Genomic DNA, 12,976 nt, shown 5'->3' on the forward strand with positions numbered 1-12,976 from the left:
TTTATTTAATCTTGTTTTCCAATAAAGCAATCTTCTAATTCTGTTTTTCTTCAGTACTGTCTTAGCTAGTGTGGTCCTTTGTAATTCTCTAAATTTTAGAACCAGTTTTAAACTTCCAGGAGAAAAAAACCTGCTGAAGTTTATATTGGCATTGTGGTGAATCATTTTGTGAAAACCTGGTATGTTTGAGCTATTATTGAATTTTACATTCCATGATTTAGGTTCTTTAATTTCTCTTAAGTTTTGTAGTTTTCTGTGTAGAGGTCTTGATTGTTGTTGATTAGGTATAGTCCTAGGTATTTTATTTTTTTTATTTTATTATAAGTAGAATCTTTATACAATTTTAGTTTCTATTTTTTTTCAGTGTATGGAAATGTAATTTATTTTTACATTGGCTTCATATCCAGCAATCTTATTAAAATTATTAGTAATTCTAATAATTTATCTGTAAAGTATTTAAATGAATTACACAAATAATTATTTCTTTCCATTTCCTTTTTTCTGATCTATATAACTTTGATTTATTTTCCTTTCTGTACTGGTCTGGCTAAGACTTACAGTACACTGTGAATAGAGGTGGTGACAGCAGTTATCCTTGTCCTGTTTTTATCTCAGAGGTAAACCATTCAACATTTTACTGTGAGGTATGAATGATATTTGCCATGTATCAGGTTAACAAAATTTCCTTCATGTTATAGCTAATTTTTCTTTTTAAATCATGAATAGATTATAAATTTTACCAAATATTTTTGCTTTTTGCATTTCATGGCTTACTTATATGGTTTTCTATTTTATCCTTTAATGTGATGAATTGCATCAATTCATTTCAAATGTTAAAAAAGCCTTGAATTCCTGGCATAAACCAAATATGATTATAATATGTAATTATTTTATTACTAGGTTTATTTATATTTTGGCTGGGATTTTTACACCTATATTGATGATGTACTTTTAGTAATGGTCTCTTCAAATTTTGGCATCAGACTATGCTGGCCCATAAAGAGATGAATATGACATTTTCTTTCTCAATTCTCAGAAAGATTTTATGTAATATTGGTATTATTTATTTCTTAAAATTTTGCTGGGATATATGTAAGTAGCCACTTAAGCTGGGATTTTTTGGTGGTCCAAACTATCTATGAGAAAGGTGTCCAAGCTTTCTTTCTCATGTAAGATTGGTTCTATTGTCTCATGTAAGAAGTTCTATAGTGACTGTCACCCCCAGTTATTTTATGTTGAAAACATGCTCTCTAACGTATTCCAAACAACTTTCAGCTTCTGAACCTGGCGATATACTTTCCTAGCCTCTTAATTTTATCATTCCTTGCCTTTATAGGCCAATCTTTTGAGTACAGAACCCTGAAAATTGCTTGAGGTCAGTCATTGGCCATAACTACTTGGACTATATTCTTGCAAACATGTATTCCTGCTCTATCAAATAATGGGATTATTGACTGTCCCACACTTCCATCCTTTCCACCATTCATTTAAGGGCTGTTTCTGTCAGTTTTCCTACCAAACAAGTTTTCAGTTAAGAACAAGTATCCCTTATGTATATTCACCATTAGACTTAGCTTAGGGGAAGACTGGTGAGTATAGAAGTAGAGCCAAAGATATTTTTAAAAATGTATTATTTGATAAAAGATGATACCAGATTTTGAGGAGAAAGATGAAGTATTCAGGAAGTGGTGTTGGCTACAACTCTTAATCATGTGGAAAGAAAGTTTAATCCCTATTTCATACCTTATACATAAATAAATGCTAGATAGAAGAAATTCTTAAATGTTTAAAAAATAAATATATTAAAAGAGAATATAAAAAGTGAGGAAAGCTTTTCTAAGTATTACACAAAATCCAGAGCCATAAAATTAGAGTTATTTAAAAATTTTTTTTTAAATTTATGCATGGAAAAAAACATCCTAAACATCCTCATAAACAAAAGCAGGAAAATACTGGCAAATTACATCACATAGAAAGCTAAATTTCCTACTTTGTAAATAGTTTTCACAAATCTATAAGAGAAATACCAACAACTCTGAAGAAAAATAGACAAAGACTATAAAAAGAAATGTCAATAGTATAGAAAAATATGTTCAAATTCACTTAAGATATGAGAAAATTCTACTTATATACTTCTTAAGAAAATGTTTGGTTAAACACCATTGTTAAAAAGGTAATGGAAGATCAGGCATTCTTAAAACACTGTTTGTGGGAGTAAAATTTGGCACAATTTTATGGAGGACTACAATCTAGAAATAATGATTAATTACAATTAAATTAGCTTTTAAAGGGAATACAACCCAACTTTCAAAGAATGTCTGATTGGATTATGTTGTTCTCAGCTTTCAATTTCCTCTTAGTTTAGCCTGTTAGAGGAAATGTGAATACTTTTTGGAAGATAATAACATAATTTAGAACCTGAAATCATCTTTATAATATTTATTTATTTACTTATTCATTTATATATGATGTTATGTAAATTCATATAACGTTCCATGAAAAAATTAGAAACAAAACCAGAAAGCAAATCTGGGATACATGAAGATAATATGATCAAAACCCAAGACAAATATTAACTAGATACCACATAGGGAGTTATCAAACACATATTTAAAGAAACTATATTCAGTATGTTCAAGGAAATGAAGGACAAGAGTAATAATTAGGAAGATAACAAGAAGCTTTAAAAAGGGCCAAATGAAAGGCATAGAACTGAAAAATAACTGAAACTGAACTCCATGGGTAGATATAGCATAAGATTAGAAACAGTTGAAGAGAGAATCATGAACTCTAAAAGACAAGTCAGAAGAAAGTATCCAAGTTGAAACACAAAGAGGAAAGCGATAGAAAATCAACAAAAAAAGTATGTGTATTAAAATCCTAACAACCTCCTAACATTAAAAGTGGGAATATTATCACAAGTTTGACTTCAAGCAAGAACAAATAATCATAGGTTTTATTTACATTATTCTTCTTATACCATTTTCAATCAAGTTAATATCTAAGTAAGGGTTTCTTCCCATTTTTAGGACTTAAGTATTTTAAAAGAAACATCTAAGTATATCAAATATATTAAATAACACAAATTAGAATGTTTAACTACTTACATTCCATATGCTGAGCTTACAGCAAGACTAGTAATCTGCTGGGGAGGCTCACCATCCACCCACACCAACTGAATAACAAGCTCTGCTTGATATCCTGGAGGCATCCGCACTGGTCGTGTCTTAACACTAAAAAAAGAGAAAAACTAGTTCTATAATACACAGTTTAAATAAGTATGCTCATGATATCTTCGGAATTTATACAGAATCTTCCTACAGAAATATACAATACCAGGCCCTGAGGACAATACAGAGGTGGACAGTGTTTTCTAGCTTTTTAAAAAGCAAATAAGTTTGCTTAGTTTTTCTTTAAGTAGCTTTTCAATTAGTCAAGGTCACAACTTCAAAAGGCCTTGATCACTTTTTTAAAAAAAAATTATTATTTATTATTATTTTTATTTATACTTATTTTATTATTTCTTATATAGTATATAATATAATATGTATAAATATTATTTATTATTATTTGTTCTTATGAGGATAGTGTTTTAAATTATTTTTATTATTTATTTTCTTACATAGTATTTGGTACATATATGTAAGTTATAATGCATGACGATAAAAAGAATGACCATTAATCTACCACCGAAGTTAAGAGTTCAACATGTCCAAGCAGGGGTGTCCTGGTGGCTCAGCCAGTTAAGCGTCTAATTCTTTTTTTTTTTTTAATATTTTTATTTATTTATTTGACAAGTCGGCAGAGAGGAGAAAGCAGGCTCCCTGCTGAGCAGAGAGCCCCATGCAGGGCTCGATCCCAGGACCCTGAGATCATGACCGGAGCCAAAGGCAGAGGCTTAACCCACTGAGCCACCCAGGCACCCCAAGTGTCTAATTCTTAATTTCGGCTCAGGTCATGACCTCAAGGTAATGGGGTTGAGCACCACATCAAACTCCATGCTCAGTAGGGAGTCTGCTTGAGATTCTCTCTCTCTGCATCTCCCTCCTGCCCATTCTTTCTCTAAAATAAATAAATAAATCTTTAAAAAAAGGAGTTCAGCATGTCGAAAACCCGAATTCCTGCTCATCCTTATAAGTTTGATTAACCTGCAGCCTTATCTATTCCAGTTAATAACAACTTGTATCTTTTCCAGTTGTTCAATTTACAAGAACCTTAAAATCATACTACTGTCCTTCTCTTTTATCTTATATCCACTCAATCATCAAATGCTGTTTGTGCCACCTTCAGAATATATCCAGAATCTGAGCACCTTTTTAGGATTAATTTATTTAAATTCAATTTAATTAACATATACTGTTTATTAAGTTCAGAAGAAGAATTTAGTGACTCATCAGTTGCATACAACACACAGTGCTCATTATAGTGTGCTCCTTTAATACCGGTAATCCAGTTACCCCATCCCCCCACTTCCTCTCCAGCAAATTTCAGTTTGTTTCCTATAGTTAAGAGTCCCTTATGGTTTGCCTCCCTGTTTTCATCTTATTTTATTTTTCCTTCTCTTCCCCTACGTTCATCTGTTTTATTTCTTAAATTCTACATATGAATGAAATGGTATTTGTGGTATTTGTGGTGTTTGTCTTTTTTGGACTTAAGTTCCTTAGCATAATACCCTCTAGTTCCATCCATGTTGTTGCAAATGGCAAGATTTCATTCCTTTTGGCTGAATAATACTCCATTGTATATATATACCGCACGCTTACCTATTCAACAATTGATGGATTAATGGGCTTTTTCCAATATTTAAATCTGAATTTCGAATAAACAATAAATAGATTTTCTTTTTCCTTTTTTTTTTTTTTTTGTGTGTGTTCCACATAGGATCTAGGATATACTGATACTAAAAATGTTTACTGTTTATCTGAAATTCAAATTTAAATGGGTATCTTGTATTTTTATTTGCTGAATCTGTCAGCCTTTAACGTCATCTCTAGTTGGGTGCAATAGCCTCTTTACTGGTCTCCTGGCTTCTATCCTTCACTTCCATCTCAAAATCCATCTTCAACAAAGCCACCAAAGTGATCAATTTAAAAGTTAAGTCTGATCAAGTCTCCTTTCTACTCAAAACACTCTAATGAGCCCCCATTTAATTAGGAATAAAAGCCAAGTACCTTACAATGGCCTATATTGGCTATTATTCATCTAACTTCATCTCATACTACTCTCCCCATTACTTCCCACCGCTCCTTTTGTCCTACATAGGCTGACATCCTTATTTGAGGCATTTTATTTTTTAAATTTAATTTATTTAAATCAAATTAATTAACATATAGTATACTTAATTTCAGAGGTAGAGTTCAGTGACCCATCAGTTGTAAATAACACCTAGTGCTCATGACATCATGTGCCCTCATTAATGCCCATTACCTCACTACCCCATCCCTACACCTCCCTCCCCTTCAGCAACCCTTGGTTTGTTTCCTATGGTTAAGAGTAGCTTATGGTTTGTCTCCCTCTCTGATTTTGTCTTGTTTTTTTCCCCTCCCTTCCTCTATGCTCTTCTGTTTTGTTTCTTAAATTCCATATATAAGTGAAATGATATAATTTTTTTTTTGCTGATTGCCTAATTTCACTTAGCATAAGACCCTCTTGTTCCATCCATGTTGTTGCAAATGGCAAGATTTCACTTTTTGATGGCTGAATAATATATATATATATATACACATACATACATATATCACATCTTCTTTATCCATTCATCTGTCAATGGATGTCTGGGCTCTTCCCATACTTGGGCTATTGTGGACAGTGTTGCTATAAACATTGGGGTGCAGGTGCCCCTTGGATCCCTTCATTTATATCTTTGAGGTAAATCCCTACCAGTGCAATTTTTGGGTCATAGGGTAGCTCTAATTTCAACGTGCTGAGGAGCCTCCATATTGTTTTCTACACTGACTATACCAGGTTGCATTCCCACCAATAGTGTAGAAGGGTTCCCCTTTCTCTGCATCTTTGCCAACAATTGTTGTTTTCTGATTTGTTGATGTTAGCCATTCTGATGGGTGTGAGTTGGTATCTCATTGTATTTTTGACTTGTATTTCCCTGATGCTGAGTGATGTGGAGCATTTTTTCACGTGTCTGTTGGCCTTTTGTATATCTTCTTTGGAGAAATGTCTGTTCATGTCTCTGCCTATTTCTTGACTGGATTATTTGTTCTTTGGGTGTTGAGTTTGATAAGTTCTTTTAAGATTTTGGGTACTAACCCTTTATCAGAAAAAACATTTGCAAATATCTTCTCCCATACTGTTAATTGTCTTTTGGTTTTGTCAATTGTTTCCTTTGCTATGCAGAAGATTTTTATCTTGATGAAGTCCCAATAGTTCATTTTTACCTTTGTTTCCCTTGCCTTTGAAGACACATCTAGTAAGAAATTGCTGTGGCCAAGGTCCAAGAAGTTGCTGCCTGTATTCTGTAGGATTTTGAAGGATTCATTGAGGTCTTTCATCCATTTTGAGTCTATTTTTGTGAATGGTGTAAGAAAATGGTCTAGTTTCACTCTTCTGCATGTGGCTGTCCAATTTTCCCAATATAATTTGTTGAAGAGACTGTCTTTTTTCCATTGGATATTCTTTCCTGCTTTGTTGAAGATTAGTTGACCATCACATTGAGGGTCCGTTTCTGGGCTCCATATTCTGTTCCTTTGATTTATGTGTCTATTTTTGTGCCAGTACCATACCATCTTGATGATTAAAACTTTGTAATAGAGCTTGAAGTCTGGAATAGTGATGCCATACAGCTTTGGTTTTCCTTTTCAATAATCCTTTGGTTATTTGGGTTGTTTTCTAGTTGCATACAAATTTTAGGATTATTTGTTTCAGCTCTGTGGAAAATGTTAATGATATTTTGATAGGGATTGCACTGAATAGAGATTACTCTGGGAAGCTTAGACATTTTCACAATATTTGTTCTTCCAGTCCATGAGCATGGAACGTTACATGTGAGGCTCTTTAAAGCATTTGCTCTTGCTATTCCTTCTGCCTGGAATACTCTTCTACCAGACACATTTCAGCTAACTCCCTCATCTACCTTTTATTTAAATCTCACCTTCAAAGCATTAGTTAAAAAGAAGAAAAAATATTATTTTTGCAATATCCTAGCAATCATGAGAGAAATCCTTTTTTTTTTCCTAATATGGTATTCTTGTAGTAGATAATTAATGTGGTTTTCTTTTTGATTCTAAGAAAACAAGAAATTCCCTAAACATACTTTTTCAGTTAGGTGATTCCAAGAAAGTGGCCATGTTTCTGCCCTGCCATACATGCTCCTATTCTATTAATGCCATGTTTCCTTCTGGAAAGAAAGTCCATGAATTTGTAATGAAGGATGAAAATATTGTGCTGTCTTCATGGATATTCAAAGAAGGACCACTGTACCCATTGGTAGACTGTAGGTCAAATGACTACAACTTAATAAAAGAGAAGAATAATTTTATTTGGCACAGTTTCAAAGTATTATATGATTAATATGTAAAATTATTTCAAAATTTGGTAGCAACACTTACTTGAGGCATGGGATACTGTCCTTTGTTCCTCCTTCACTAGCCACAGTGTTAGTGCTTCCGGAAAGACTCCTTGAAGAAGGAAGCTGGGATGAGGGATCTGGAAATGGAGGACTTGTTTCTGGTTCTGGGGTAATAATATCTTCAATATCATACTGAAGTCGTACCTCTAATGACTTAAAAAAAAGTCAAGTTTTAATTTCATCTAAGTCATAATAAGTAATCACATTAAAGTTTCTGATACCTTTTTGATAGTTATTAATTTTTCACATTAATAAGTTCAGTTTTAATTTATAGTAAAGTTGAGATATCCCAAATTGATTTAAATAGTGAAATACCTTTCATTGGAATTCACAAAAAATGTAAAATATTTCTTAATATTCAGATTTATAAGAATAATACCTACTAGTTGAGATAAAGTTTTTATATACTAAATACTCCTTTAAAGGTATAAATTACAACTCCATATATAATGAAATGAGAAATTGGTCATGGTTATTCCAGTGAAAGAAAATAAACTGAATATGTTTACACATACATAACACACAAATTGTTATGTGTGTCACACAAAATGTATGACTTTTAGTTTAAAAAACTTCTATTTTGACTTTGAATTTAGTAAATGTTTTCCAAAATAAGTTCTAATTTTTGTTTCATTAGCTTAGCTCAATTTCACTAGCTTGGTTAGCATTGCTTAGATTAAAAATATATGATAAATATATTGAAATAAAAAGATGATCCAATACCTTTTTTTAATCTAAAAATGTTTACAAATTAAGTACTTCATGACTGCATTCAAAGCTTTAATTAAAATCAATTTTATAACAAACATTTACTTTACAATGTAAAAATTAGCATTTTAAAAAATTCTATTAATTACCATACAGTATATTAGTTTCATAGGTAGAGTTCAGTGATTCATCAGTCTTATATAACACCCAGAGCTCATTACATCATATCTTAATGTCCATTGCCTATTTTCCCTATCTTCCCAATTCCTCCCTTCCTTGAGCAACCCTGTTTGTTTCCTATGATTAAGAGTCTCTTATGGTTTGCCTCCTTCTCTGATTTCATCTTGTTTTATTCCCCCCCTTCTCCTGTGCTCCTCTGTTTTGTTTCTTAAATTCCACATATAAGTGAAATCTATGATTAAAAAAAATCAGCATTTTTGAGGCTGAAAACAAAAGCCTATGGGGTGGTAATACAGTAATATCAAAATGGCTGTCATAATTATCTTAAAAACTTAAAAATCTCTAGTGACTATAAAAATTGCCAGTTATTGAGTGCTAACTATACCAAAACACTATATTAATGATTTCATAGAATCCTCATAAGAACCCTGTGAAATTGGCCATTATTTGTAATTTATTATTACTTTCTATTTTTCCATTTTATTTATACAGAAAATTACATGAGTATATGAAACTTGTTCTTACCCAGACTCTACTACTGACTACTGAAACCTCATGACTTGCTCAGAGTCATGTAGCTATTCACTGGCAAAGCCAGAATTAAAATATATGCTTATCTGACTCCAAAGGCTGGGGGGATTTTAACTCATATACTTTAACAGGGCAGTCTTTAAATTTACTGTTGAGGTAAAAACAGTTATAGACAGGCCTTTAGTAGATAATTTTTATTTTCTGATAAAATGGTAAAATGGACTCAGTAGGGAAGACCAATTACCTATAGATGCCTTAATTTAGATTTAATTTATTCTATGAGAGAATAAATGAATAATTAAATTGCTTGATTAGTTTAAAATTTAGATAAAGTAGCCCATAATTATTTCCATCTTATAAAAATGTTGCTATCTAGAAAATTATTAAAAATAATCTTACTGTATTTGAGAAATGATCACTTATGGCAATTGATAAGACAAAAAACTTTAATAAAGGTACACAACAAAGCCTTCATTAGTTTGAAATTTATACATAAAGCAATAAATGACTTTGTAAATTCTATATACACATAACCCATTCTATTTAATAATAGAACATTTTGGTAGAGAAATGATTTTTTCATTATAAGCCAAAATATTTTTAAATATGTTATACTAGGTAATAAGAATAATTCAAAATCCTATGAATTGGATTACTGGCCAAATACAATAGTCCTGAAGGCTTAAAAACCATACCAAACACTAGACAAAATCTGTAAGTTCTCTCTTTTAGTAACTCTAGCTGTAAACATTAAATTTTAAATAACTTACCACTATTTCTGTTGTTATTTCATGTCTGCTGAATTTATAAATTATGACATATGCAGAGACTCCAGATACACAGAATACTCTGCTCTCTGGACACCAGTAAATCATCTGAATGGCATATGGATCTTCCTCTACAATTTCACATGTTGGTTTTCCTTCGCCTACCTTCTGTTTTTCAAACACTTTTGACGTTTTTAGCTTGTACAGCATCTGCAGGGTTACTATAAGATATTGAAGCATAGTTATCTTCTGATTTGAACTTAATTCTTAGATATTGTTGAAGTATTTTTCAATATATTTGTTAAAGAACTAAAATAAAATCTAAGTAGACAAAATAAATTATATTTTAATTTTTAGTAAGCATTCATCATTACATTTTATCTTTATAATTTATCTGGATGGAGATTCTAGAGAAAAATAAATATTTATTGCATATATACTATATACCAAAGAATTTCTAGGTCCTTTGTATGCATTGTCTCATGTGATCCTCAGAAAAATCCCACAAAGTGAGTATTTTTATCCTCATTTATTGACGAAAACACTGAGGCTCAGAAAGTTTATAATGGAAATACTGAACTAATTCTCTATATGAGTTCTCCCTTTGCTACATGAAAAAGTGAAGCTATTCTTAGAGAGTTTACTCTCCTCAACAAATTTCTAGATAACCATTAAGATGAGAAATATTTGTAATTTACTAACTAGTAATATTGAGTCCAATAATCTACAATTATTTTAGAAAGAATTGTTTCCAAGCTAAATCTAATTAAAAGTTAATTAAATCTAATTAAAAATTCTTAGAAAAGGATTAGTTGTAATTTTTAAAAACTCTGCGGTAATAAATTGTTTTCAGGAATATTGATTTGGGGGGATTTTTTTTACATTATAGACCCTGATGATAACTCTCTTATAAAAAAAGTTCTGATTCTACAAAAGATCCTTGAGAGAATCTCTAAAAATCTGGAATTGTTGTCAAAAATGCATAATCTGAAGCTAATCATGAGAAATATCAGTCAAAGTGAAATTGAAGATTCTACAAAAATAATTGGCCCAAGTCCTCAGAAATATCAATTTCATGAAATAAAGATTCATAAACAATTCCAAATTGAGGAAAACTCAAAAGATGATAAATGCAGTAAATAATCCTCAATTTTCTTTTATTATAGAATATATTATTGGGACAATTGGTGAAAACTGAGAAAGGCCTGGAGGTTAGTTAATAGTATTACATCTATTAATCTCCTGATTTTGGTAACTATAATTTGACTATGAAAAAAAAACGTCCTGTTTGTAGGAAATATAAGTCAAGTATTTTAGGGCCATGTAATGTAAGAAGATCATCACTTCAACTCACAAATGGTTATAAAAGCTATACATATAGGTGAATATATGGAAAAGAGGGAGAGGGAGGAAGGTGGAAGAACAAATGTAGTATAAACTGACATTTGGGGAACCTGGCTAAAAGCTATAGAACACTTCCTGGTATTTTTTCGCAATTATTTTCTAAGTCTAAAATTACGTCAAACTGAGACATCTTGCAAATGGTTAAGGCATTAATTATACTAGGTGCTATAGTCTGCCCTCTAGGTCAGATGGGGTATCACTCCCACGATTACTTTATGTGACAATAACATGGTAAAAGGATATTGCTGACATAATTAAAGCTCCTAATTAGTTGACTCTGAGTTAATCAACAGAGGTTATCCTTAATTGGGCTGACATAATCATAATTAAAAGAGAGACTGGTGCCCTCCCTGAGGTTAGAGTGACACTCCCTTGCCAGCCTTGAAGAAACAAGTTGCCATGAGTTAAAACGCTGTAAGAAAATCTCAGCTACCTGAGACTGAATGAGGACATTAAGTCTTAGATGAAACTGCAGCCCTAGCCAACACCTTTACTGCAAACTCAGGAAACCCTAAGCGAAGAACTCAGCTAAACTGTATACCCAGATTTTTGACATACAGAAACTGTGAGATAATATGTAAGTACTGTTTTAAGCTGCTCAATTGTAGTAATTTATTATTCAGCAAAGAAAACAAATACACATAGTAACAAACTCAGTTATTCAAATTTAGTATAACCTTCTGTACTGGACAGTATTCCTCAAAATTGTCAGAATAAGTGATTTTTCTTCAATGACATCCACTAAATTGGAAATGTGTCCTTATTATTGATTACAGTAAAAATATTAAACATGCTTCAAACCTTTACAATGTATGTTCTGAATATGATAAAATATTTAAAAATTAACTTCTTAAAATATTATGCATGCTTAAGGGTTTCATATACTCTAATCATTAGGATGTTAAAGTGGCTTCTCACATTTTAGAAGCTAAGGAGTGACTCTGAGGTGTTGGGAAAGGAACAGTAATATCACTATAAAATTATGTTCTTGGAACAAAGTCAGATTTACATGAAAAAATTCATCCAGAGAAAATCTTTTGTCCTTTGGAATTTCTCCCTGAGTCATTGCTCTCTATTGTGTGAGTTCAAAAAGGTGCCTCAAAATCCATGGTTTTACATATTTTAATCATTTTCTCTTGCTGTTCGTTTGTTCCACTGCTGAAAGAGTCTAGCGTGCAGGCCAAGAGTGTCACCAATATTCAACCTTCTTCCATTTGCTTTTGTGTTTATCAAGGTCTTCCTCAGAAGCTGTTTACCTCTACAACTTCAACTATTACTTTTATGCTGCTTCTATATTACTGTCCATTCTTGACCATTTTTCCTACCACCTAGACGCTTGGATTTTGTGGTGTAATTACAAAATTCAAACCTTTAGCACTCTCTTGTATTTCTTATTTCCAAAAGATTTATCCATAGCTTGCTGGTTACTCATCCTCAGAAACTGAGTCATTGCTCACTGAGTCATTTCTCTCCTATTTCTTTCCTTTTCTCTCCTATTCCTGACTACTAAAATCTTAACTATCTTCCAAAACTCACATTAAATACTACCCCATCAAAACACCCTTTCTGGATCTACCTGGTTCAAACAAATCTTAAATTTCTGGTAACAGAGTTTAAGTTATGTTACATTAAGATTTCTTATTGAACTGTTTGCTTACTATTCATATATGTGCATTTCTTTACCTGATTTAGTAAATATAAGTTTTATAAAGGGTGTATATGGAAATAATCAAGTCTAAAATATCTTTGCATGCCCTTCAACACTGAGAAGACTACCTTATTCCTTAAATTATACAATGTTTGA

General features: G+C 31.8%; 1 protein-coding gene across 8 annotated transcripts in view; it reads right to left on the reverse strand.

The window, feature by feature from the left end:
• The window catches only part of STXBP5L (syntaxin binding protein 5L), a 428,205-nt gene that overhangs the window by 122,307 nt on the left and 292,922 nt on the right, over window positions 1–12,976 (reverse strand). For all 8 annotated transcript variants that reach the window (XM_046003923.1, XM_046003924.1, XM_046003920.1 and 5 more), the window contains 3 exons: window positions 9,772–9,989; window positions 7,563–7,735; window positions 3,108–3,233 (listed from right to left, as the gene is read on the reverse strand). In XM_046003923.1, the coding sequence (XP_045859879.1) occupies window positions 3,108–3,233; window positions 7,563–7,735; window positions 9,772–9,989 (517 nt within the window). The remainder of the gene's footprint in view (window positions 1–3,107; window positions 3,234–7,562; window positions 7,736–9,771; window positions 9,990–12,976) is intronic.

The sequence above is a fragment of the Meles meles genome, chromosome 4 (assembly GCF_922984935.1).
Source record: "Meles meles chromosome 4, mMelMel3.1 paternal haplotype, whole genome shotgun sequence".
NCBI lineage: Eukaryota > Metazoa > Chordata > Mammalia > Carnivora > Mustelidae > Meles > Meles meles.